The 26,915-nt window shown below is 36.7% G+C and overlaps 1 protein-coding gene across 1 annotated transcript in view; it reads left to right on the top strand.

Moving 5' to 3' along the window:
* Positions 1 to 26,915, top strand: part of LOC134532237 (cytochrome P450 4g15) — a 76,574-nt gene that overhangs the window by 9,849 nt on the left and 39,810 nt on the right. Inside the window, exons 2-4 of the mRNA XM_063368657.1 lie at positions 5,352 to 5,458; positions 18,073 to 18,163; positions 22,635 to 22,817. Of these exons, the coding sequence (XP_063224727.1) occupies positions 5,352 to 5,458; positions 18,073 to 18,163; positions 22,635 to 22,817 (381 nt within the window). The remainder of the gene's footprint in view (positions 1 to 5,351; positions 5,459 to 18,072; positions 18,164 to 22,634; positions 22,818 to 26,915) is intronic.

Raw genomic sequence — 26,915 nt, 5'->3', positions numbered from 1 at the left:
GGACCATAGAGAATGCTCGGATTCGAACCAAAGATTTACGATGCAGGACAAAAACGTAAGAATCTACACGAACAGTAAACATACTACCCGTGAATGTCACTTCAGTTTGGCAAGTGGAACGTAATTCAACGGAAGAATAAACAACATGCTTCACGTGTTTTCGCCAATGGTCTTGCCAGGATATAAACTGGTTGAGTACCGCAAAGAATAATTTTTGTTGCAGTCGTCGTGAAGTGTCACACGAAGTCGTCTTCAAAATCGTTGACCAGCGAGGATGCTTGGTAAATTTTCTAAACAAAGAAATTACATAACCTCTGCACTTGAAGCGATGGGCATACAGTTTGTGACACCGAGCAGTTATAAAAGAAATCGCATTGGCATGGAAAATAGCAGTTCTCTACCAGATGTCGGTGCATTAACACCTTACAGCATAATATTTCTTATTAGTATATAAACAAGTGCCGAATAAATATGGAAAACGAAATACTCAATGTGGAAGAAGTGGTAATTTTTGATGAAGGCAATACGAAAATGGAACTGTACGAGTACCAGCCTTTCCTGCTCGGGCCGTACGCGCTACCTTCCGAAGTACGCATCGCTGTACAACACCAAGATATCTGTACTTTACCTTCGCATTATAAGAGGTACGCTGACAATGGCAGATAGCACGCATCCCACGACGACAATATCCTGCAACGGTATTCTTTACCTAATAGAGCGCATCACATATGGCGTCGAGGTAGACCAAACGAGAGATTTAGGCATAATATCTGCTATGAAAAATCACCTTTCACTCACACCAAACGAACTGTGTGCTGCAAAGATGGCAGGTTGGGGTCTCGAGGATGAATACAAGCCTTAGGTTATGCCGAAGGAAAATTAGAAGTTTTTGCTCCTCTGTCCATGTTTCTCGGATTCCCTGAAGACTACAAGCATTTAATAATTTATTTGATACCAGAGCTCATACTTCTTCTAGCCAACACACACATTAATGCAACAGTTACTGCTGCAGAAAAATCACAGGATGTCTCGCTAACACTACAGTCTATCAAGTGGGTGCTGCCTAACGTCCAAGTTAGCACTGTAGAACGTATTATGATGCTGAAGACCATAGAAAAGGGCAAGAACATTCATGTACTATTCCGATCCTGGAGCATGGAAACGTATCCTGTCTTGCCTCAAACTCATGCATATATTTTGACTGGATAGTGAAGTCCAGCTTCGCTACGGAAAAACCAAGATACATGATCATCGGGCTTCAGACTGGAAGACATCTCAATGCAGAGGTAAGCCACACTGTGTTCGGTAAATGTAAAAAAATGTAATGTACAAATATTTTTAAACAGTGAAAGCTATCCATATTCATCTATCACCTGCAACTTGAGATTACTAGAGTTGTTTTCTTTTAGCATTCTTGCCAATCCGTGTCAACTACAGTGTACAATAATGATGTAAAATAATCTTCAAATTCTACTAATATTACAAAAATAGCTCATACAATACCAGTACAAATGTTTACACTATTTCATAAAAATGACGAATACGTTTGTTTACAGTCAATATTTTAAATATCAATATAATTTACAAAATAAAGGAGAGCTTTAAAATTTACTGATAAATTTTTGTTGCTGTTTAAATCAGGGTCTCTTTAAATTTATATATATATTTAAATTCAGCCTCAGTATATTTGTATTCGCAGAACTCGAAAAGTAGTGATTGATTGACTTGAAATTTTGACACAGCGTTGCATTTCAGTACACGATTGTTTATATAGTAAAATTTTCAAAAACAAAAAAAAAAAAAATTCAGAGAAGTCCATCATTTTCAAAGTAAGAAGCATGAATTTTGATATTATGCTGTTTGGTTCGAAATAAACACATACGGGTCCGAGCGTTTTCGGAAAAGAAAAAGAAATAAAATTTAACAGAAATTTTTGACGTTTTATTCACATTCTGTTAATATGTAGTTTAGAGCCTAATTATCTGTGGAAGGTCTAGCGAGAAATGTGATTAGACTTTTTACAGAATAAATAAATTGTTCTTGGATGCGCACGCGGAAAAAAGGAAAAAAAACCTTTACTGCCGTATTTTTTTTCGCTTGCCTTAACACGCATTTTACGAGTTGGTTCACAAGAAGTAATTGGAAACATTAGACGATACATTTAAAGACTTGAGAAATAATCAGGTTAAATTTGATGGAGCATTGTTACTATCCGGTGACTTCAGGCAAACACTTCCAGTTATACCTTGCACAACACCAGTTGATGAATTGAATGCCATTTTGTAATAGTCAGCTTTTTGGAGTACAGTAAAAAATATTCAATTAACAACAAATGAGAAAGTTCTGCTTCAGATCGATCCTACAGCTAACAAATTTTCAAGAATTTTACTCGAGGTTGGTAACGGCAATGTACCTACAAATTCAGAAACAGGAAAAATCACCTCCCCATCTAATTTTTGCAATATCGTAAATTCAAAAGAAGAATTAGTAGACAAGGTTTTCCAAAGCATCGAAACAAATTATCAAAATCACACATGGTTAAAAGAAGAGTCATTCTAACGGCTACAAACGTCGACGTATACGATATGAACAACATTATTCTAAACAGAATCGTAGGTGATACAATGGCATACAAATCCAATTTTCAACGTGATGAACCAAAGTGAAATAGTGAATTCTCCAACGGAATTTCTTAATTCACTCCATGTTAGCAGATTACCGTAATACATTCTGAATTTGAATTTTTGTATGCCAATTATATTACTATGAAACATCAATCAGCCAAAGTTATGAAATGCCATATAATTGGTAGTTAAAAAATGATTAACAATCTAATTGAAGGAACAATTATGATTGGACCTTATAAAGGTGGAGACGAAGTACTTCCACGAATACCTTTCATTACGACCTGACTTAGCGTCCGAGTTCAAACGGCTTCAATTTTCAATACGCCCTGCGTTTGCTAATGACTATCAATAAAGCGCAAGGGCAATCTTTGCAAGTGTGCGGTTTGAATTTAGAAAACGAATGCTTCTCTCAGGGAAATTATACTGTCACATGCTCAAGAGTCGGTAAACAATCTGATATTTATGTTTATGCATAAAACGGACAAACCAACAATTTAGTTACCCACTATCTTTAAAATAAAAAAAAGATTTTATGTGAAAAATAGGTAAATAAATTTTATTCTTTTCCTTTCATTCCACACCATAGCTACAGCAATGCAAAGCAGGGTATTGAATTGAATGATGTGTTTCGTCGGTGACTCTATGTTCGCTAGAATGCTTTGAATTTACTTTCCTATTCATTTATTTTCAGACCTAGCCACAGCGAAGCGTGGCCGGGTTTAGCTAGTTTAAGTATAAATATGAGAGTAACAATTCACGGATTGTACTTTGTACAAATAATTTTCCTTTGTATTGAGTTACAGTGGTCTTAAGGCAATGATAACTAAGTAATACCCAATATATTTTTTGAATTTTTTTAGAGCAGTAATTCTCTCTTTTTATTGTCTCGGTCTGAAGAAATGCATTCAATGGTTTATTTTTATTTATTTATAAGTTGTGACATGCACACCAACACTCTGAGATGAGTTTATAACATAAATAACCACCAACTGTGTATGCACTCAATTCCTAATCATTTAATAATTCTGTTTGGAAGAAACTCATTTGTTAGAACGGAAATTTTCAAATTTTTGACCAGACCTATTTTCTGTATTTTAACCATTATGTGTTTAGGCCTTATAACGGATCAAGATGAAACAATGATAAGGAACTGGACTCGCTACTTAGAGAGCCTGGGTTGGAGTCCAAGTCAAGCATTTCGGAATTTGATTTAAAATGTTTTTTCTTGGGCATTAGCCATTGATTGTTACACTGTGTGTCAATGAAACCTTAGCAGTCGAAAAAAAAAATATGCAAACTCACTGAAATCAAATAAAAGTCAAATGCATGAACAGCAAATAGGATTACGGGACATCGTCCAAGATGGTTTTTTGTCTTTATTTATTCTTCTTGTTGCAACTGTCTTTTCGTTGTCAACCCACTCTGTTCGTCTGTGCTGCAATATTTTCCTTACTAGTTCCTTCTACGGAATTCTCTTTGCTGTCTGTGACATTTAACTTTTGAAATCTGCTGTTTTTGGCTTGTTTTATATGCGTTTACAAATTCATCCGTTTGGTCAATTATTGACGCTTTTTTTATTGTGTGCGTACAAAAACATTAATCGAACTTCCGCTTGTAAGAACCAGTCAAAGAACACCTCCTCCCTTATTTGTAGAGACAACATTTTATGGTTTTATTTTCAGGCCAATGTCGGTTTATAAAACAGGAGACGTCGGTGTTATTATTTTTAATCTTTATGCAAACGTTTTATTGAAAAAATTGCATATTTTTGAACAAATAGGACACTTAAATGTTTCAAGATACTTATTTCTCCAAAACAGTGTCACTTTGACTGCTACATGATGCATTTTTTTCAATATTATTATCTGTACTAAGCATGTCTAACTCTTCGGAACAAATGAAATAAATCTGTAAAGAATTTCTGGGTTTAAAAATGTTCTAAGGTCGTAATTTAAAAAAGAGTAACTAATAAGGTTTTCGAGATAAAAAGAGTAAACTTTGTCCTATCTTTTTTTATTCAATTGTGGTACAAACTTCATAAATTACTTTCATTGAACTTAATATTCAAAATATTAGGTATTTGTGATCAGATTAAAGTTTTGATTGAAAATGCTGATTAGTTTCATGACTTAAATTGCATTTATGTTCTTTGCTGTGTATTAACGTCCATTTCGGTGTTTTATGGTGTATTCACATACTTTTCGATGTTATGTCGGTTTCATCCAGGGCCGGTGCAAGGTAAATTGGCGCCCTAGGCGAAAAAACTTAATGCCACCCTGCCCCCCTCCTTGCCGGACACCCCAAAAACATTTTTTCTTGCCTCAAAGTACATCACGTAAGCCTAAGATTTTTTCAACAATCAAATGAAACCAGGCTTGTGTTTTTTTTTTTTTACTTATTAGTTATTACAAATCATAAACAGGTCACTTTTGACTTTAAATAATTATTTATATCAATATAAACATTTCAAACTGTTACAAAAATCCATTTTCATCTAGTTTCAATAATCGTTAAACATACTATATCAGCTGTTGTGTGTCGTGCTGCGCCGCCCCCAGCTACTTGGCGCCCTAGGCGGTTGCCTAGTTCGCCTATATGGCCCTGGTTTCATCGCAATCCACGATTATAACATAGTCCCTATACTGCCGTCAGCAAGTGCTGGTTGCTCGGCTGGTGTGTCGTGGAGTGTCTCCGCCCGTAGACACGCGCCCGCCCGTGTTGCAGAGGTGTTCGACAAGATGTCCGCCCACGGCGACAAGTACAGCACCGTCATGAAGGTGTGGGTCGGCCCCAAGCTGATGGTGTTCCTGTCCGACCCGCGCGACGTGGAGGTGAGTCGCCCTGCTTCGTCCTCTTTGCACGTGCCGGGTGTGAAACGTAATAGTGTCAACTGTAAAGCGTTGTGAAGTGTTGTTTCAAGGTCACAATCAAACGGTAACGAAGACCTTCTTGGATGAGTGCATGTGCGAGTATTCCTATGTTGTTTTCTCGCTTGCAGTGCGGAAGAATAGTTCTTTACCCAAATTAGTAGAGGGTGAACCTGTAAACTTTAAATTTTCGACAGGATGGAGTCCCTCCCCACTGTAATCTCTTTGTACGAGAGTGGTTGAACGTCGAAAGTAGAGTCTAATTGGGCATCCGAGCGCATGTTCCAGGTTAAGGATTGAGGATGGGGTCAATAACCGACCATCATGACGTCACGGCGGCCAATTTTCGGTGTAAAATTTCCTCAACATTCCTCAAAAATAACTCAATATTTCTCCACATTCCTTGAAAATTTCCTATTTCGTTTGAAAAATTTGCGTTATGAGGGAAAATTTCTTTTTTTTTTCTCAAAAAATCCCAAGAGGCCAAATTTCCTTAGAATGGGCAAATTTCCTCAGAGTTGGGCTATTATCCACAAAAGCCCCAGCAGAGGTCGTGACCTTAACCTTTACTGTAAACTTCACTATCTTTAGTTTAGGAACAAAAACTTCCGAATAAATAAAAAATATGTAAAAATTTACCTCAAATATTTAGTTACTTAAATCATTTCAGTTCTTGCTTCGATTCCCGACAAGAGTAAACTAGTAATTAATTAATAATAAACAATCCCATGAGTAGGATACGATACTACAGACTTGACTTAGCTCATTTAATGAAAAGGACATTCATTTTTACGAACATCAAATTGATTAGAATACCACCCTTCAGTAGGTTATGATCGATCGCAGGATACTATAGTATACGACTTCAACTGTCTTTGGCTCTAAACTGCTCCAATTTGTCTTTGTCTCCAACTATTCCAACGGCATTTTGTTATTAAACTACAAGGTTACATGGCTATGAGACTACAAGTTTACGAGGCTATGATGCTGCATAGGTACGAGGCTACAAGCCTACTTGGCTATGAAGCTACAAGTCTACGAGGCTATAAGACTACAAGGCTAATTGTCTACGAAGCTACAAGTCTTCGAGGCTAGAAGTCTACGAGACGAGTCTACAAGGCTCCAACTGGCTCCAATTTTACGAGGCAATATGTCTACATGTCTACAATACTACGAGATTACGAGTCTACGAAGCAACGAGGCAACGAGGTAACATGACTACGAGGATATAAGACTACGAGGCTACAACATTTTTTTTTTTTTTGCTAAAAGGCTACAAGGTATTCGACTGAGTAATGAAGCTTTTATTCTATGTATTGTGCAGACAGTCTCTCTTTCATGTGGGATTCGAGATGCTCTCTCACGATCATAAGAGGAGGGCTTCGCTAGACATCAAGGAGAAGGAAGTTCGTCTTACAAGATAGTGTTTCTCACCTGTTTTTAACATAGTATGTATATTTTTGTTAGGATTCCACCTGATTAAAATATTGTTAGTGCTAATTTAGTATTTGGAATTCAGAAATTAATACGAAACTCTAATAAAAACATGACTCATCTAGCAAAAAAAAAATACATTCAGGGATTGTTTTCTCAGGAATAACCAGAAACACTCGAAAAAATATTAGCAGAAGTCTTGTCAGGCATAACCAGAAGCACACGGAGAAATTCAGAAAAATATTGCCAAGAATAATTAGGATAATACGGAGGAAACCAACAGAAGTCTCCCCAGGAATTACCAGAAGCACTTGGAGAAAACAAACCAAATAGAGGCACACGGAGAAAACCACCTTACGTCTTGCTAAATCATGCTCAGTATATCACAAAAAATTACAAAAAACTTATGTCAGTTTGTGAACTATTTCTTTGTTAAGCATGAATAATGTTATAACTTCCTTTTTGTCTAATGTGCTTCCATTTTGTCGAATGTGCTTCCTTTTTTCGAATGTTCTTTCAAATGTGTATCCTTTTTTTTCGAACGTAGGTACTTCTTCTTTATCAAGTGTGCTTATTAATGTGCTGCCTCTTTGTGCTTCCTTTTTGACGCATGTGCTTCCTTTTTGTTAATGTGTTTCCAAATTTGCTTCCTTTTTTTCCGAATGTTCTTCCTTTTTGAAGAATGTGCTTCCTTTTTTCAAATGTGCTCCCAAATTGCTTCCTTTTTGTCGAACATTCAAAAAGGAAGCAATTTGGCGAATGTGCCCTCGTGTGTTATTCCTTTTTGTCGAATGTGCTTTCTTTTTATCGAGTGTGCTTCCAAATGCGCTTCTTTTTTTATAGAATATGCTTCCTTTTTGTTGAATGTATTCCCAAGTGTGCTTCCGAATGTGCTTCTTTTTAAAAATGGTTTTTGACTTGCGCATTATTCCAGCGGCAATAAGTATATAATTGAGAACTGAACGATGCAACTTTCAGTTTGTTACTGGCTACAGTGGTGGGAGGATCATCTAGTTTGAACCGTCTAATACTGTTCTTGAGAACACGATGGCATCTTTAACTTCGAACTCGATGGAAGTTGTACCGTCGTCTACGAGGACAATGATGGCAGCGACGGCGGCGACGCAGATCCCGTTGCGCTCTTCGACGACAACCACAAAGAACTCGATGGTATGTGTACCATCGACCGCAGAGATCTCTTCAACGATTACGTAGATTCCGATGGAATGTGTATCATCGTCATAAAAAACATTAGAGGAAACTTCTACAGGCGTAATTCCACCAGCAAAAGAGACTTTAATACCCGCAGTACTGGCTGCAGAGGAAACCTCCATAAATGACGTTTCGCCATCGATGGAGACTTAAATGGCTGCAGTACCACTAGCATCAACAATGTCCACTGAATGTGAATCAGCGTATTCACAGCATCAATGTCCTTACTGTGACAAGATTTTCTCGAATGGCAGTTATGTTCGTCAACATGCGAAGAGAGAACGTGCTGATAATCCTCGTCGCACAAAATTTAACCGCGAGAAATATCGCAAGGAGTTTGCAAGAAACAATAATTAAAAAAGACACGTCATAAGCTGTAAACAAAGTGCTTCTTCCGTCAAACGCTTGAGACTATCATTGCAAAAATACCGTGTTGGTGTATTACTGAGAAAAGATACATTGAGCAATAAAGACAACTGTAACTTCTATGAATATACAATTTGCGTTGTCTCAAGGTGCATGAAGATATGGGAAAAAATGTGCGAAAAACTATTACGCTTGACGTTTTGTTGTGACAAGTGTAATGTTTTGTTCATACGTTTGGACAGTTTGAGACGACATGCGAAAAACTTTAAAGGTGAAGAAGTCCGTTCACCTACTGTGGACCAGCTAGTGTTGCATTCTGCCCCGAAAGTTAAGGTTGAGACTCGTACGCGTAATGCCTTTAACAGTAAAACGGATCTGAAGTAGGAAGCTTCGACATCGACTCAACGTGTAACACCACATACGACTGTTCACGGTGCGTTCACATAGGATGAAAATGTATTCTTCCTGGCTAATTCAGGATTTCGTGGAATGTGTAAACACATTTTTTTTTTTTTACCTAAACAGCTCTCTTCCACCAACAAATGTTTGAACCTTTCTAATTGATGCTAAGAAGAATATTGTTAATCAACTTGAAGAAGTATTGGAATACGATTGGTTGGTGAAGTATAATTTGTGGCTGGAACGTACTTACGGAAAACACGAGCCATTTCAAGACGAGGCTTTCAAAAGAGCATTCAAGACGATGAGTACTGCTCTTTACCTATCACACGACGTAGAAGAGTCTGTAAATGATGCTATTGAAAACCAAATTTGTCGCGAAGAGGAAGAATACCAGGTAAAAGGTAGTGGATGGACAGTTATTCATGTAGATCAATTTCGACTGAGAAAAAACAGACTCTGCTCACGTAAATAATAAGACTTATAATTTGGTCGTATTTGTGTACTTGTAGTAGAGTATAAATAATCTAATAAAACTTTTATTTGTTTTTATTTGTCTAATATACAATTTATTTAGCAAATTGAGATTATATGTAATTAAAATACATTTTTGCATCAGTCAATGATCGAACCAAGCACTGTTACTTTTCCAAGCAATCATTATTTTAACAAACAATTTTTTGATAGTTTTTGAATTATTCCCAAATTTCTAGCAAAACAAATTACAGATATTCAAGGTGTACAAGAAGGCCGACTAGATGGCGAGTAACCTGGCAATAAATAATTTCTTCACTCTAGTGGGTGAAATTTAAAATAATATTGCACCAACGCCCTCCAGAAGATAAAAAAAAAACTATATTTCCACCGTGACGTCATACTGGCCGAATTGTGTAGAATTAGTGGTGGGAGGTAAGTCTGCCGGTGGCTTCCGTGGAGGAAGGATCCGTTGCAATTTTTAATCGAATGATCTCACCGGGTTCAAAAGGATGAATCAGTGTTATAAATTTTATTATCAAAATTTAATAAATTAATTTTTTTATAAATTTTAAAATTTTCCCGATTTTCTAGCTTCGAAATTACGGATTTTCTATATGGCGGACGTGACGTCACAATTTAAAATGGTGGAAGCTTCTAGAATTCAAATTGATGGTTGTGATGTAAGCAATTTATTTTATTATAATTTTATTTAAATTGATTTTAAGAATTTTTTAATTTTATTTACTAAGAAATTCAATGTTTACTCTTGCCAGGAATCGATGCGAAGACTGAAATGGATTAAGTAACTGAATTTTTCAATTAAAAATCTTTCTAAATATTTTTGTAATTCATTAGGAACTTCTGTCCATAAATTAAAGATTTTCAGGTTTCACGACTTATGCTGGTGGCTTTTGAGGATAATTGTCCCACTCTGGGTAAATTTGTCCTCAGTATTTTTTGAGGAAAAAATGAGAAATTTTCCCTCAAAACGGTAAATATTTCCTCAAAATAGGGAAATTTCTAGGAGTTTTGAGGTATGTCGAGTCATTTTTGAGGAATTTGAGGAAATTTGACACCAAAAAATTACCGCCGTTAAATCATCATTGTCGGTTATTGACCCCATCATAAATCCTCAAACTGGAACCAGCGCTTGGATGACTATTTGTATACTACTGTTGAGATTCCCGTCCGTTGGATTGGTGGTAATGGTCGGGACCACAGAGCTCTTTTTCTCTGGCCTCCACGTTCACCTGACACGACGCCATGCGATACTTGTTTCCTTTGGAACTTTATAAATGATCGTGTCTACGTTCCGAAGCTACCTAATTATTTGCCGAGTTGAGACACAGAATTGAATAGACAATTTCTTCCATTACTCCGGACGTGTTAACCAAAGTATGGGAAGAATTTGTTCTTTAGGTTTAATGTGTGCCGTGTAACTAAAGGAGCACATATGGAACATTTGTAAAAAAAAAGTTATACTAGGTTATTTTACCTTCAATTTGATATACGATTTGTTGTAAATAATATAAATTAAACTTTCATTATATACCATTGAAACTGGGACATTCTCTACTTTGGTTCGAACAACACGTGTTTCGAGAAGCAGGAGCGCTACAGGCTAGTCCAGTAAGTGGTTTGGCTGCAAAATATTGTTAGTTCGTTCCAGGGCCACTACCAGAACACAATTTTGGATGGAAAGGGGCACAAACTAAAATGTATTAAATATTCTCGGCACATTTTTAAAATTAAAGGTTTTGCTTATATATACTGAATTATCAATTACTTGTATTTTCCTAGCACAAAAATATGAGAATGAAACGTTTATTTAGCGAATTTAGTACATATAAACACAGCTTTAAAAGCAAGCACTAGTTAAAAAAATCTTTGGCTGATGTTAATTAAATTTTGTACAGAGTTTCATTAAGTATTTTAGCTTTCCGTATAAAATTTTGAAATTTTTTCTTCTATTTAATTGAGGTAGGCACAGGTCTGAGATTATAGAATCATAAATAAAATTACTGATAATTTTAAAAATGTTGAGGATTTTTGAAAATTTGTAGAGTTTTTTGCCTATAAGGTTCATAACAAAATTATTAGGAACTAGAAAATCAACTTTACATACATGAAGAAGACTGGTGATAGCCATCAGATGGTAATCAAGTAGGCAGATGAAAACAAGTTGGCTGCATCCAGCAGCGTTTACTATGGCGATACCACCGTAACGAAAAATGCAACATACAGGAGTGGGGCACTTGTTGATGATGTAATCCAAACTAAAAGTGCTACGTGAAGGAGGGGGCTTTATTAAGATATCATCGTAACAAAAAGCGCAACGCACATGAGTGGGGCTCACGATTAAAAATGGTGGAAAGTTCTGGAAACAAATGTTGGCCAAGATGTCATAATTCAAAATGGTGGAAGGTTCTATAAACAAAAATGCCAGAATCCTGCTGGGGTCGAAGGTAAAGGTAAGTTATTTCCTATATGGTGGCAAGAAATGACGTAATTTAAGATGTCCTCCGGAAATGAGGTAATCTAAAATGGCTGTCACTAATCCCCGAATACCGACTCCTCACCCCCCTCGCCATCCACATACATACCAAACCTACCTACTGCTGCATACATCGATCCGGAATCCTAACTAGTTTATGTGACTATGGTTATATGAACGCTGAAATAAAAATTAAAATAGCCCAACGCAGTGAAAGTTATTTTTTTATTTTTAAAAATTCATGTTCTAAGTAGTTCTGCTTTTCACCAACAGATGTTACGCCATGAAATGAATCTGGTTGTCACATGATCAAGATATTAAAATTTTCGCTTTGGTAATAGGATTTCATGAACTAAACGGATATCTCTCAATACATCCCTAGTCCGATATGATAAATTCCCCGGGGGATTGCTGTCTCAAAAATAACTAGAAGTACACTGAAAAAAAATCTTGGAGCACACGGAGAAATACATCTTTCGCATTGCAAAATCATTCTCAGCGAATAAAAATTTTGACTATACACAAAAGTTGCACTCCACTTAACTTTAAGTTCTGTTGCATATAAACTACTATATAACTTTTCCGGGCAGGCAGATAAAAATATTAATAACATCTAACAGCAACATAATAAACCCGTAATGAAATAAATTTGAGAATTACGTAAATTTCAACGACCTCTTAAAATACTAGCTGTTTATCTATTTGCGTGATTTAGTTTCAATCTTAAAACTTATTTGTAGCACATTATCAGACCAGTAATTATGACGTAATTTATAACCCTTATTCATAGTTGTCGAGATCAGCGAATATTATAGAAGTTATTCTTATCACACTTCTTTCTCAAGTGAGATTTATTTTAGAATATATATTGGGTAAAGGCTACTATGTACAATATCATGTTACAAACTTTATTGATTCTTGTTCAAATATATATTTATTTGTAAAGTTCTAATAATAAATATTCTCCCACAATTCTAAAATTTCTTGACCAAAGATCATAAAATAAATATTGTTTTAAAACCACTCAAACCTTATTTGGGCCTCAAATAGATTTTCCACAAACACACCAAATTATGATGCGGACGGCAAGGTTTTATGCAGCTAAACTCTTGCTATTTTTTAAATTATCTTTCATAATAATATAAATATATTTTTTTAAATAAATAAATTCGAATAAAACTAAAATTAATTTTCCACTATACTTTATAGTTACCCAATTTAATGATCGCATTAAAAATATCTTGTGAACATACAAACTTTTAAGTAGGCTTTAATTCAATTGGTTGGCCAAGTATGCATTTTTACATATAATGACACTGAAAATAAAATTTTAAGGATGAACTTTAATTTCCATGTATTATATATTAACGGCGCTATTTTTACTGTACAATGTAAAGGAAAATTATTTATTTTTGTAGTATGACGGAAACGCGCTTAGTTATAAATTTTTCAAATTAAAATTCATCAGTTTTCACTCAAATACGAGAAAATGATATTACAAAATATAATTTATCTACCCTTTAAGATATATATATATATATAACGCAGCTTTTCAAAGAGAAGTTATGTTTTACATAGGTTGTCAAAGTTTCTTACTTTTATGATTTGAAATATTGGATTTGAATAGAAAAAAATAACCCAGGAATAGCTTCCTCAACAATTACTTTTCAGAATGTATACCAAACAGCCTTATCTTAAAGATAAGTTTAGTTGAATACATTATATAAATGAGTCATTATTCCTCTTACAATAATTTCTGAGAAATTCAATTTTTGATATGTATTTGTTGAAGTTGTTTGGTTTTTAATTTAATATTTGCTTTAAACAATTTACATAAATTCAGATGTCATTGAAACGTCACAATTTGAATCTTTTTTGGAGATAATATCCTCAATGTTTTATCCATTTATTCTTATAGTTAATCGAAAAGACAATTTTAATCATTTTTATAATTTTCGTAATTTATCTTATTTGTTAGATAATACAGATAGATACACGTCAACCAAAGTGTTTATAATATCTCTTTAGATATAGATAAATTTATTCAAATCAAAGTTTAAATTTGAAGACACAAGTTTTTACAAAAATACGTTAATGATTTAAAGAACATAAAATTTAATTTAATATGTAGCAATAGAACAAATTTACTTTCTCTATTCATTGTTTACTGTTTTAAAAATAAAAAATAAAGAAATATAACTGTCAAATATATCATCAATTTCTGAACATACATTTTCTCGTTACCTGGTCATACCAAAGCTTGCAATCTAGCGGTAGTCTTTTCTGGAATGTCTGTGCCCGTCTCTTGATAATCAAATGGTTTACGTTATCGTATATATATATATATATATTGATATATATATATATATTGATATATATACACACACAATAAGCCTCAAATGTATGTAACCCTGTTTAGCAAAGATTAACCAGTTCATCCTAATATATTTATCTTTATATAGATGTTTTGAATATTGAGTTAAAAATTGTTTTAATTAAAATAGTTTACTTTTTGAATTATTTTTATTTAATTTCTTTATTATTATTAAATAGTTTTACGTTTTTTACCGTGTATCCCGTAAAAACTACTAGGAAGCTTTTGATGAAACTTGTTATTTTTTTAAAGATATGATTAGAAATATAAATTAGTGTATATTTTATTTCACTACGATTGAGGGAGCCGGAGATATATAACAATAAAATAATATTTTTTCACAACCAAGTGAAACTAATCTAATGTAAGCTATAATTTATACCAACACCCACTTATATAAATATTACTATGAACCAAATACATAATCTAAGAATAATTTAATAATCTAATAAAAATCTAATTATTTATTTATTCTATCACAATCAATAACTAATTCATAATGTGATAATTAATGAAAAAAATATCGTGCGATTATTCGAACGGGGATACCCACTGGGAAGTTCTTATTTATATAAAGATTTTACGTTTATTTAACAACAAGGTCTTAAGAGACGAAAAAAATTGCAAATCAAGAGAAGTGTATAAGAAATTAACCATGGCCTATGGTAGTATGGTGTCTGAAGTCGTGTAGGTTCAGGGTAGCCTGCGGTGGATTCTGCATTGCTACAAAACATATTGCTTTCGTTTTAAGTGGCATTCTGTATATAGGAAATAATGCTCGTGTTTGATCAGAGCTATGGACTACAAACCCCCCCCCCCCCCCCCTTTACAAAAAAAAACATGCCCATTCACAAATCCGTTTCGACATGTTTCTTGCAGCAGCCGTACCACTCTAATCAGTATCATTTTTTTATCATATATTTTTCTTCTTCAAATCTTGTGACTTTGCTTTAAACGTGATTGAGCTAAATTTAGCATACTTGGATAAAGTGTATTTTTTTTAAATGATGTGCAAACCTTGAAATTAATCAATTAATCTTAGCAAATAGGCAGTCAAATCTGAAATAAGCATTTTAAAGCATTATATAATCACGTAGTGAGTTTTATCTGCATATTTATTTATTTTGTTCCTTATGCTTATGGCTCACTTTAGTATCGTGTTATTCTCATACCGGCAACTATTAATTCCCAGAAAAAGAGAATATCTTGAAATACATCTAAAAAGAAATTACCTTTTAAATTTCTTATTTATTTACTATACAGTAAAAAAACATCTTTTGCATTTATCATATGGTAATTTCAAACGAATGAAATATCAGACAAATTTTAATTATTTCAAAGGATTTTGAAAACAATGCGCCAGCGAAGAGGGAAAGCCAGGTGCAACGAGAGTACGGTGTCCATCTTTAACTTAAATAAATTCGCTCTTCACATGGACTTCTATATATGGATCCAAAATAATGTTGATCTGAAAAATAGCTTTAGTTTTAATATATATTTACGAGTTATTGAAAAATTATTTCAAATTTTTTAAAATAAATTTAAAATTAGATTGATTTTTAAGACCAATTTATCCTTGCTTAAAAACAATATATAATATTTATAAAATATACAAGGATGCTTGAAATAAAAAGTTTTAAGGAAGTCTGAAAGTAATTTAACGGAAGGTTTTTTTGTATGAAACCGAAGAGAGGTGAAAGTAATGACATAAGGCATGAACCTTGTTATTTTCGCGCCAGGCATTAAACAAACCCTCTCTCCTTTCTCCCCCCTTCTTTCTCTCTCTTTCTCGCTCCTAAATGAGGCTGAGGAAAAACAACTTGACCGCTTCCACACCACACACGAATTAAAATTCTAGTCACATAAGCTTAAAGCAATTTTAGAATATTATACCGTTACCCAACAGGTCACAAAATCCATTAATTTGGCTAAAATCACGCGGAAAAAATGTTTTGAAAGATATAATAAGATTTACGAATGTAACCTTGGAAGTAAAGAGAACTTTCTCATTCGCAATTAGCTTAGTTGGTGGTTTCGTACGCGGTATTGTGGTTCGAACACTTGCCAAAACCGAAAGATTTACTATAACATTAACTACTTTACAATTGTCACCTACAGTTATAGGTACTACTTAATTGAACCTTAAAAATCCATAAAAATAAATATATTTGTAAAAATAAAACTATCTACCAAAAATACATATATATTTTTTTCCTAAAAGGATTTTATCTACTTAATAAAACTCTAACACAACGCACAACGCAAACCCGCTACGTCTAGAAGCATGAAATTATGCACAAAGTTTCCACTGCTATTTTACATTGTTCGTGCTGTCTTCGTCTTCATACCAACATAAATTCCATTGTTAATGCCTTTCTGCCTCCTAAATACAGTTATTGGATTTCAACATTAACATTTCGTTCTGTATTGAAGAAGGCTGAGTGTGAATGACGTCATTCTTTGGGGTTGGAAGACTCAGCGAAGGAAATTTCGGCACTGTCTTTAGAATGGGAGGGGCGTTAGGAGGAGGATTTGTAAACAACTGTTGGCGAACAATGAAGTCCACGCCGTCTACGTTATTCTTATCTACTCTGTATTTAAAACTTTTTCTGCAATAAGTTCAAAAATATTTTCGTACGAACCTTGAACATAAATTTTCTAAATATAACTACGACGAGAAAATTAAACAAATATTTGCGTAAATTTTGCTAATGCTTTTGAGTTTTTTTTTTTTAGGTGAAGGCCAAATGTAAAAGTCATGACCAACATCAAGCTGGCTTATCGCAGTGCGAACTTAACTCCTTCCAGCTGTTGAATTCACGTGCCACAAGCATGGAGGTAGGAACTGTCGGGAGACGGCATGCTGTGACGTGGCTGAAGTTACATTTTAAACTCACTATCGCCATACTGTCTCGCCCGTAACATTGCGGAAACTGTGCTTGATAGTATCTGATGATAGTATGTAAGCATTAGTTAGAAATCGCGAATAAAAGAGTTACCCTCATAAAAAAAATGTTTGTCTGTAAAGTCGGTTTACGGACGATAGTTTAACGTGACGTCATAACAAAACATTGATGAAATGATTGCATACTTTTATGAACAAAATTGAATCATTATTATTGAATTATCACTATTTTGTATGGATACGAAGAAGGAGTGAAATTAAATCTACAATTTAATTGATAAATTAACTTTTATTTTCACTCATTAATTCAAATATGTTTATTACTTTAACGAAGAGATTATTTTAACTATAACTTTTATTCATGTTTGCTATTTAACTTCTTACAATCTGTGTTATTCTGTTAAGGATAGGACGATAATAGGAAAAGTAGGAAACTAATGGGATTGTTTCAAGTTTAATGTGCCTCGAAAAAGTCAAATCGATGGTTGTTCCAATCGAGTGGAAGAGAGATATATGCGGCGCAAGCGTACATAGAGCGTAACGGGACACAGCGTAACGGGACAATGTGTGTAACGGGACACTTTTTCGTGCGTGCAGCCGGCGTTCATCAATGTATTAGACGTTGTCACGTCATTGAAAACCGTTTCTTAAATGTAAACACTACACTTAAGTAATTTTTTTGGTAGTCTAACCAATATGACACACCTCTTGGCCATAAGCAACTTTTCAAAACTGCTCGCGACTGTCGTGGCTTACTATCACTGCCTCGCTGTTGTGGACACTGCGACGCATGGAAATATAAGTTACTGATATATTTGTGCAATAAAGAAGTATTTTTGAATAATTTTGAGGGATTGAAATATATCCACCATTTGCCACAACACTTAGCTTGGTTCTGTTCTGTTTATTTTTTCCAGATCATACTGGGCAGCTCTGTCTACATAGACAAGTCAACGGAGTACAGGTTCTTCAAGCCGTGGCTGGGAGAGGGACTGCTCATAAGTTCAGGTACAGCATGAAAAATGTTTCGTCATATGAATAATATAAATAATTCCTGAAAGAACGTAATATGACCAAATATTTTTAGTAACCTTAATAAGGGAACGATTTTTTTAATGTTCACTAAGATGTATAAATATATTCTTAAAAGCTAATAATAATAAAAATAATATATAATGGGAAGCCCCTAGTGACGGACACCTAAGGTTTTCAGGAAATAAAATGAAAACTTCTTCAAGAAATGTAACTTTATGAATTAGTCACGTCAACGAAATTTAAAATCAAAATAATGAACAAAAATTCAACTTATGCGTAAGCATATATAGAGACTTAAGTTAAGTTTTGATAAAAATAATACAATCACTGCAAGTGGCACCTAATACAGGATGGACTTAACCAACGTACAACAATTATTATAATAATTATAAATACTTACGAGAATAAACAACTTGTTCACTGTCCGGTGTTAGAGACAACTTTGTGTCCGGTACTACGGGACAGGTGGGAATCGCCAAGATTAAGTTTTCCGTACCAAAACTGTTTTGGAAATCAACAAAACACATTCACAGTCTACGAACAGTAATGGAACACTATCTTTATTAATTATTACCATAAACCCTTAAACACAAAAACTTAGCAGTAACAATCACCCAGGATCTATGTGGCGTAGTGTTTTCCTGCCAAAAACAGCAGTCGACGGCTCCTGCCGCGTGGCCTCTTACATCACTGGCACACCGCGTTCCGCGACCTAGGATCACTACACTCCCTAGCGCCTTTTTCAACTGTTCTTGAATCGAATGTGTTGTGACTTTCCGAGATAATACGAGTGTCCGACGCTATGTGCCGTCAGGCGTTACGGGACTTCCCCTCTAGTTATTTGTCACCTGTTTCATTACCTTCAAAGCATGCAATTGTATTTGCTACTCGTTACTACATCATGAATTTTCAAATATATGCTGAATTTCAGTAAATTACGTGCTTAGAGCCTGTAAGATTTTAAGGCTAATTCCCTCTCCAATCAACCTACCACCATAAAAGAATGGGGTTTTAATAAACTCACTATAAATATAAATAATTAAAGAATATTCTCCTTGTAGTTAGCAAAATACGACCAGGGATAATCGATTATTTGCCCAAATAATTTACTTGTTTCTTCTAAACTCGTCCAATAAAATTGCGCTCATTGGGTCTGGCTGTTTTGCTCGAACGAGTGTAGTTTCAGGCTAGTCAATAATTTTTTATTAAGTTTTTTTTTGTCGTTGAAGAATGAAGTATTTTAATGCACAAAACAAACAAAAAGTCATTAATTCTTTCAACACACGTTCAAAAAATAATAAAAATAACACTAGGACAACAATGAAACTCAAGACTAAAAAACATAAACCGCTAAGGAAACTAATCTTCACCTAGCCAGTAATTTAGTCGAGTGGCGAGTAATTTGGTAAACTCGCCGTGTATAACAAGAACTTTTTAGTCGAGTGGTGTAGTAAAACGGCGAGTGATCTCGTTCCAGTAAAATGAATACTGATGGTGAAGTAGCTTCCCCCACCTCAACTCACTCGCCACTTATCCTTTACTGGGAAGGTATGAACGAATTTTTATTTTTATTTATTTTTATTTATTTTTTATTATAATTATTATTAAAGTTAATTAGTAAAGTGCATAATCGCAGGATGACACTCGAAGATCTACTAAGCTCGTTTCTTGCCTCGTGTGAACCCTCACTCGCCCATTTGCCGGTTTCTCTTCCACACGCCATTTGTGTGAACCAGCCGTAAAGGGATATTATAGAAGTTACGAATACTAAATGCAAACGGTTTATCCGTAACTTTGTAACACATGATTTCATTATTTCAGTACATTCTGAGACTCAGTGGCTGAAAAAAATTTTTTTTTTGAAGTGAAACTTCTTTGCCGAGCGGGTTACAATTTTCGAGTGTTACGAAAATTCCGATCGCATGAGGGGAATAATGTACGTGGTGAGGCAAACTACAGAGCAGGAGAGTGCGTCAGTGGCGACGCCACTCCAACGCATGCACTAGCGGTCGAAGGGGAAGACGGCTAAAGGAAGGAGATAGGTACATAGAGTAGCATGCTATATTTATGACAGTTGTAATTGCCGGAAGGGGATAGGTACATAGAGTAGCATGCTATATTTATGACAGTTGTAATTGCCGGAAGGGGAGACCCGAGGGCAAGAAGTAAAAATGACGCTGCAGTGATGCCACGGAATTTTCTTGTCAACTACTCAGTTTTCGTAACGGCTAACGGTGACGCTACCATATTCCTTTTATTTAATTTGAAGTATCCACTATTCATTTATTCGTGCGGAAAAGAGTTATTGATTTATGCATTATATTTATAAGTATCATTCATTCTTATGTGAACAGTGTGATTGAAAATGTAAATAATTTATCACTATCTATACCTAATAGGCAAGAAGTTCCTCTTCCGTCGTGCTGGACTCCACGCACATGTTTTTTTTTTCGGGTGGTAGAGGGTTTAAAAATATAGAAAAGAAATAAAAATTTGAATATTTAAAAAACACTAAAATTACTATTTACACTAACGCACTGACGTATTGGTCTACAGTAGTAGCCGTAAGTGACGTGGCTTCTGACACAGTAACACACTGTCTTCACTGATATTTCACCAATTTCAACTTCGGGGGGCACTGCTGCGATTGAAATAAAGGTTTTCTTGCAAGTTCATTAAACCCATTAAATAACGAATTGTTAATTATACAGAGTAGAAAAAGCGTTTTGTATACAATTAAATATGTTTAAATTACGAAAGTATTCAAGCTGGTTCCTCTCCTTTAAGCGCAAGGCTCCGAACTTTTGAGCAGTCTTCTGGTTGTCATAGGACAACTATGAAATTTAAGAGGTGACAGTAACATTATATGGCGGAGATTTGAATATAAAGGTGTATTGCAAAACCCTTAAACGTTTTCAAGAATTTTTACCGGCTGTTTTAACTTAATACACGCCTTTTAACCATTTTAACACTTCTAAAATTACATCTTGAAAACAACCCGGAAACGAAACTTCTTATCGGCCCTCAGCGATTTATTAAATGCCTTTCGTAAATAGACTCCACTCGGATATCTTTGAGTAGTTTTCAAATCGCGTTGTTTTTCTCCTGAAGCTCTGCGCGTCTAGTAAGCGGGGGCCTTAATCGAGGATTCCCGGCTCGGCGAGCCAGTGACGTCACGCTCACGTGTGCTCGAGGTATGAGGGGGCGTGGAGGTGGCGGGAGGGGCAGCCACGACGCCCGGCTGTTGTGCGCGCGAATCGATAAGGCCGGCGAAACATGCGTCGCGAAACCGCTATTGAGGTCGAGGGCCTGGTTCTTGCACCTTGCGCGCAACCGTGCAGACTGCCCGCTTCCCTGTTTCCCGCACCGTGTAGCTGCGGCGCGTGAAGTCAGCACACCGTCGCACACGCCGTCTTCAGTTTTTTTTTTTGTATTTACTCGGCATAGCTTATACTTGAGGGTTATTTCTCTAAATTAAACACAATACATATCTAGAATGTATCTTTTAGTCACAAATATTTAGAAGAAAAACAAAGGTAATCATTTCAAACATTTTACAATTTTTAATGTCTTTAAATTATATTATTTAAAAAAAAAAATTCAAAATATAATGGCAATATGTACTCTGATGTAAGACTTACGATACAAAAATCCAGGCAAGGTTTTTATCAATCTCCATGAATACTATTGCTGACAATTTAATTCGGACAGACAGTAATTTGTTTGGTTTTTTTACGACGATAGGTAGTCTAACTCGATTTGGCTGCAGTTTCGTTATGAATTACAAAAAATACTTCGTAAATACTAGAATAAATCTTGTCCTGGTTTATTGATCAGGACATAACGCAAAAATATTGTTTTTGTTTAGGTGCTTCACATCATCACAAAAATAATTTTTTGAGTAATTACAATACTTTTTCGCAAAATGTCGTTTTTGGAAAATAGTTAACCAAAATAATATGTCATAGTTATTTATTTTTCCACGGCATTTAATCATCGCATAAAGGCAGCAGAAAACTAACATAAAACATTGAATATGATTTGTTAGTAAGTGCATACATATTTAGATAGTCATACATTATTATTTTATGCAGCAATTTAAAATATTTTTTATTTTGCATTAAAATACCGCCGAAGATTCAAAAATATAATGGTTTATTAAAATAAGTAATGAAACAAGTTCTTATATTTACACAAGTAAAATTTGTCACAGTTAAATTTTAAAAAAAATTATATGCATCCTTGCTGGTTTAAAAACTTTCGAATTGCATACCATATTTAAAAATGACATAAACAGATTTTTATGTTTAAATATACCAAGAGTTCATAAAAAATGATTTTTTTTTTTTAACTAACCCTTTGTGTTGGCATGAAAATACGCCTGAATGGAAGCGAACTGAGTGGTCGACCCCAGCTGACGGCGTGTGTGTTTTCCCCCCCGCAGGCAGCAAGTGGCGCGCGCACCGCAAGCTGATCGCGCCCACCTTCCACCTGAACGTGCTCAAGTCGTTCGTGGAGCTGTTCAACGCCAACAGCGAGGCCGTGGCGCGCAAGATGGCGCGCGAAGAGGGCCGCGAGTTCGACGTGCACGACTACATGAGCGAGTGCACCGTCGAGATACTGCTGGGTGAGTCTCCGCCCGTCGCGGGACCTCCTAGACTCGATATTTGTATAGACTGATTCTTTTTTTCCTTCGTGCATTATTTATAAAAGCTGCTGGGTGAGTCTTGGCCCGTCGCGCTCTGAGGCGCCGACCCGGCACCTCCTAGACTCGATATTTGTATAGACTTATTCTTTTTTTTACTTCGTGCATTATTTATAAAAGCTGCTGGGTGAGTCTTCACCCGTCGCGCTCTGAGGCGCCGACCCGGGACCTCCTAGACTCGATATTTGTATAGACCGATTCTTTTTTTTTCCTTCGTGCATTATTTATAAAGGCTGCTGGGTGAGTCTTCGCCCGTCGCGCTCTGAGGCGCCGACCCGGGACCTCCTAGACTCGATATTTGTATAGACCGATTCTTTTTTTTCCTTCGTGCATTATTTATAAAGGCTGCTGGGTGAGTCTTCGCCCGTCGCGCTCTGAGGCGCCGACCCGGGACCTCCTAGACTCGATATTTGTATAGACTGATTCTTTTTTTTTTCCTTCGTGCATTATTTATAAAAGCTGCTGGGTGAGTCTTGGCCCGTCGCGCTCTGCGGCGCCGACCCGGGACCTCCTAGACTCGATATTTGTATAGACTGATTCTTTTTTTTTTTCCTTCGTGCATTATTTATAAAAGCTGCTGGGTGAGTCTTCACCCGTCGCGCTCTGAGGCGCCGACCCGGGACCTCCTAGACTCGATATTTGTATAGACCGATTCTTTTTTTTTCTTTCGTGCATTATTTATAAAGGCTGCTGGGTGAGTCTTCGCCCATCGCGCTCTGAGGCGCCGACCCGGGACCTCCTAGACTCGATATTTGTATAGACTGATTCTTTTTTTTTTCCTTCGTCAATATTTATAAAAGCTGCTGGGTGAGTCTTCGCCCGTCGCGCTCTGCGGCGCCAACCCGGCACCTCCTAGACTCGATATTTGTATAGACGGATTCTTTTTTTTTCCTTCGTGCATTATTTATAAAAGCTGCTGGGTGAGTCTTCACCCGTCGCGCTCTGAGGCGCCGACCCGGGACCTCCTAGACTCGATATTTGTATAGACCGATTCTTTTTTTTCCTTCGTGCATTATTTATAAAGGCTGCTGGGTGAGTCTTCGCCCGTCGCGCTCTGAGGCGCCGACCCGGGACCTCCTAGACTCGATATTTGTATAGACCGATTCTTTTTTTTCCTTCGTGCATTATTTATAAAGGCTGCTGGGTGAGTCTTCGCCCGTCGCGCTCTGAGGCGCCGACCCGGGACCTCCTAGACTCGATATTTGTATAGGCTGATTCTTTTTTTTTTCCTTCGTGCATTATTTATAAAAGCTGCTGGGTGAGTCTTGGCCCGTCGCGCTCTGCGGCGCCGACCCGGCACCTCCTAGACTCGATATTTGTATAGACTGATTCTTTTTTTTTTCCTTCGTGCATTATTTATAAAAGCTGCTGGGTGAGTCTTCACCCGTCGCGCTCTGAGGCGCCGACCCGGGACCTCCTAGACTCGATATTTGTATAGACCGATTCTTTTTTTTTCCTTCGTGCATTATTTATAAAGGCTGCTGGGTGAGTCTTCGCCCGTCGCGCTCTGAGGCGCCGACCCGGGACCTCCTAGACTCGATATTTGTATAGACTGATTCTTTTTTTTTTCCTTCGTCAATATTTATAAAAGCTGCTGGGTGAGTCTTCGCCCGTCGCGCTCTGCGGCGCCGACCCGGCACCTCCTAGACTCGATATTTGTATAGACGGATTCTTTTTTTTTCCTTCGTGCATTATTTATAAAAGCTGCTGGGCGAGTCTTCGCTCGACATGCTCTATGGCACTATTCATACGTACAGACTGATTCTTAATTTCTGTGCACATCATTTTGAGATACTGCTGGGTGAATATTCGCCAGTCGCGCTCTATGGCGCCGACCTGGGCTCTTCTTAACTCGTTATTTGTATAGACTGATTCTTGTTATCTGCGCATATCACTTCGTGATACCGCTGGGTGTCTTTTCGTCTGTCGCACTCTACGGCACCTGCATGGGCTCCTCTTTAAGTCATTGTTTATATACTGCCAATTGTTTTCTGAGCTCATAATTTCGAGAAACTGTTGAACAATTCTTCGCCCGTCACGCTCTATGTCACTGACCAGGAAATTCCTAGACTCGTGGTTTACATAGAATGCTTTTTTTCTTTTACATGCGGGGCCAATATTCTTGCGCTTTGTAGATAGAACTATCCAATTAAATTGATGTGAACAACGCCTTGTGAGTTTGTTTGCAAATGGTACTACAACATAAATTTTTTTTTTTGGTGTTTATATAAAATATGAAGTCGAATTAGGTTCAGAACATATTAAAATGCTAAATTAATTAAATATCAAACTTTTCATTGTAACTTGGACATACAAAAGTTTATGATATTCTATAACCTTTAGGACTCACAAACAATAATATTGTTACGAACGTGAGCAAGGCTGCTACACATGCAGGTGCAGAGCTGGCTGGCGACTGCCGTAACATGAGACACGCCACGCGCGCCTGGAAGATTACAAGGATTGTCACTTTCCCCCCTCCTTCCCTCCGCTCCCCGCGCGGCGCTGATAGCTAAGACACCTGACACCTCACAGCTGCGGAGTCCCGCGCGCCACTTGTCAGCTGCCGACACGTGTTTCGAGAGATTTCTGCCGTCGGGTCGGCGCGGAATGACGCGAATGGCCCCAGCCGCGCTAGGAAGTTCTGGAAGGCGTCTGGGCCTATATATGTGCCCGGGACGCCGGCCTCGGGGAGAGTTTTAGTGGAGTCAGGGAGAGTTCAGTCGGGAGTTCTCCCGCGGCGGAGTTTCAGGGACGATAGTGCCGCCGGTGCGGCAGAGTGGCGAAGTCCTTGGACGAAGGTTACAGGACAGGGAATGAGTGAGGGAATGAGTGGAGTCGGGAGTTTTCCCGCGGCGGTGTTTCCGGGTGATAGAGCGGCGAAGTCCCTGGACGAAGGTACCAGGGCAGAGAGTTCAGTTTCGGGCGATAGTGTCACGGGCGCGATGGAGTTCCGAGCGAAATTCCGAGTGAGGCATCGAGCGGATCCTCGGCGAAGGCAAGTGCGTCGGCGGCGGCGGAGTGCGGCGACGGAGATCCACGAGGGGTGCTGCGGCGAGAGTTGCGCCAGAGGTGCGGCCCAGCAAGGTGTGTGGTGTGTAAACGAGTGACTTGGGAAGCAACATTTTTAAGTACAATTGATTAATTGGCATTTTTAGATTATTTGCTAGTCATGTAAATAGTGGAAATAAATAAAACTGTGTGTGTAGTAAAATCTTTAGTTGGGCTATCATTTACGAACCCGCGGCGATTCGTAACAATATATTAGGAACATTTTCGGCCCTAACCGAGAGTGAAGCTGGACTGATTGGAGGAAGCGTTTACAGTTTACTTTTCGAAGTGGACTTAAGTATAAACAAGACCGCATTTGTGCGAACTTGGACTGAAAATAAGAGATTGGTTTTGTGTTGTTTGGTTGAAGTTGACTTCCATGCGAGTTCAAAATTGGGAATGAAGAAAAGGTAAAGTGCTGAAACTAATCTCACTGCGATTCAAGTTATTTCGCAAACTCCTCCCAAACATTTATTTTAACACGAGTTTAACTGTTTCTAACCAGCAAATTTTGTGTTTTTTATCCCTTACTACTATCATGAGTATTAAAAGTAAACTTTCAGCTTGGATTCTTTGATCCAGTATACCTTGGCACCTGGACTGGATGATATTTTTCGTAATCGCTCAGTCCACTCTATTGAACTTAAGAGTACAATTTTTAGTCGTGATTTTGAAGTTCACTCTGAATTCGATACAGTATGTAGTAGTACTTAAAGGTCGTTCTAATTTTCTTGACATTAGCATTATTTGAGGGGTTTTTCTTAAATGCTATACCAAAACCTCTATTGCATTTGATGTTCTGTCACTAATAGTTTAAACAGATATTCACTAAGAATAATTTATTGGGTGTAAAATGTGTCACGTGTCTATTTAATTACTATAACTTCCACAAAATTTTACACACGTTCTATAATATTTAAAAAATATTTATTAAATATATCGATGGTAGAACAACAAACGCATAAATAA

Source organism: Bacillus rossius, chromosome 5, assembly GCF_032445375.1.
Source record: "Bacillus rossius redtenbacheri isolate Brsri chromosome 5, Brsri_v3, whole genome shotgun sequence".
NCBI lineage: Eukaryota > Metazoa > Arthropoda > Insecta > Phasmatodea > Bacillidae > Bacillus > Bacillus rossius.
The sequence above is the reverse complement of the archived record's forward strand: the minus strand, read 5'-3'. Positions and strand labels throughout refer to the sequence as shown.